Consider the following 1882-nt stretch of genomic DNA (forward strand, 5'->3'; position numbering starts at 1 on the left):
GGCTGGGGCTGGGGCTGGGGCTGAGGGTGAGGCTGGGCTGGGGCTGGGCCTGGGGCTGAGGGTGCAGCAGGAGCCCAAATGGATGGAAACCTGTGTCATCCGTCCAGCACTGGACCCCAGGGTGTCTCCAGATATTTTAAAAGATCTTTAAAGATGGGAGAAAACAACTAGCCCCCTCCGGGCAGTGGTTCTCTTACACTTTCAGCGGCTGCCATGTGAACAGAGCTTTCTGTGACTCCACAGAACACACAGCCTTAGATTCCTGTGGTTTTCTTGAGGTTCTTATGCTAGAACGATGCAGGTGTCGTGTGCCCTCCTGCCCTGTGAGGCTGCGCCCTCAGCCGCCAGCCCCAGACTGGGCAGCCAGCCGTCCCGTCAGCGCTGCAGCCCGCCGTCCGCTAGATGGCGCTGCGTCACGCCCGTGGCTGGCCTGTCCCCAGCTCAGGAAGGCCTGGCGGAGTTCAAGGTGGGTCTCCCGAGGCCAGGGCGGCAGCACAATGAGGGGGACGAGTCCCCTCCCTGGAGGGTGTGAGATCCCCTCATCGCTGGGTTCACAGCCTGCCCGGGAAATGCCCCCTCCCCTCTGTGGAGCCGGGAGATGTGCATACAGCTGGGTGTGTGCATGCGTGTGTGTACGTGTATGTGCACTCATGAATGTACCTGTGCGTGCGCTCACACCTGTGCTTTGTGCATTCTGTGCAAGTGTGTGTGTGCATGCATACGCATGCACGTGCACACCTACACACACTCCTATGAGTGTGTGCCCCTGTGCATATGTGGGGGTTCTGTGTGTGCACCTGGGGGTAGGCAGGGGTGGGAGGCCGCTCTGTGCAGCCCATTCGTCCCCGGCCCTGTGTATGTGCTGGACTCCAAGATGGCAAATACCTGCCCAGGTCTCAGCCTCAGCCCGTGACTGCTCTGAGCCTCCACTGACTGTCTGTAAAATGGAGTGCCTCCGTTTCCTCCCAGGTGTGGTGAGACCATGGGGGGAGAGGGTCTTCCCTGTAGGTGTGATGTAGGCTGCAAAGTGACGTCGGTCCACACCTGTGTGGTGGTCACGCGCCTCTGGCGACGGCTGTGGGAAGGACACAAGGCCCATGGCATCCTGTCCATCATGGGGGTGCCACGGAGTCCCCATCCCACAGGGGAGGAGACGCAGGCTGACAAAAGCCACAGGCCTGGCTCTGAGCCCAGGCTGCTGTCCAGGCTTCTGTGCCCGCACTTCCACTCAGCGCTGGCTGGACATGCAGCGCTGAGGTGGGCAGGCAGCCCCACCAGCTCTGTGAGGCTCAGTGGGACCTGGCGGAGGGTGGCACTGGCCTTCAGGGAGACTGGAGCCCAGCCTCTCTATGCTGACAGCCAGGAATGCTGAGGTGCAGGAGGTGCAGCAGTGGCAACCCCGGAGGAGGGGAACATGTCGCTGTGAGCCTGCACATCTGCCCAGCAATCAGCGAGTCCTGGCCCAAACGTGGAGCACCTGGTGCCGGGCCCTTTGGCAGGGACTTCCTTGGGGACAGAGGTGACCACTGGTGCCTGGACTCAGCAAGCCTCCCCCCCCAGCGTCACTCCTGGGTGAAAATGCAAAGCCAGGCTTGGGCAGCTGACAGGTGGTTCCCAGGGAGCGGCTGAGGGGCAGGAGAGGCGGGAGCTGGACACAGTGACCTCTGCGGCGACAGGCCTTGACCATCTCCGAAGGAGGGTTCCCAGGATGTCCATGTGGACAAGGTTTCTGGATGAGATCGCCTGCTCACCCATCTGCCCAGGCCCCGTAGCTCAGGCGTTTTTGAACCTGGCAGTGATTGGGGTTGTTCTGTTGCTTGCACCAGGCTCCCTGGGAGTGTGGTCCTTGCGGCAGCCCTCGAAGGTCACCTTGAGAGCCAAG

General features: G+C 61.8%; 1 protein-coding gene across 1 annotated transcript; it reads right to left on the reverse strand.

The window, feature by feature from the left end:
* Positions 1–167: 167 nt before the first annotated feature.
* On the reverse strand, positions 168–1099 carry CUNH9orf62 (chromosome unknown C9orf62 homolog). Its single transcript, XM_032261872.1, is given in 5 exon segments — positions 168–248; positions 251–334; positions 336–391; positions 394–519; positions 1045–1099. Coding segments are annotated over 5 exon segments (402 nt in total).
* Positions 1100–1882: the final 783 nt, after the last annotated feature.

The sequence above is a fragment of the Sapajus apella genome, unplaced genomic scaffold (genome assembly GCF_009761245.1).
Source record: "Sapajus apella isolate SASKATOON/1434 unplaced genomic scaffold, GSC_monkey_1.0 scaffold126, whole genome shotgun sequence".
NCBI lineage: Eukaryota > Metazoa > Chordata > Mammalia > Primates > Cebidae > Sapajus > Sapajus apella.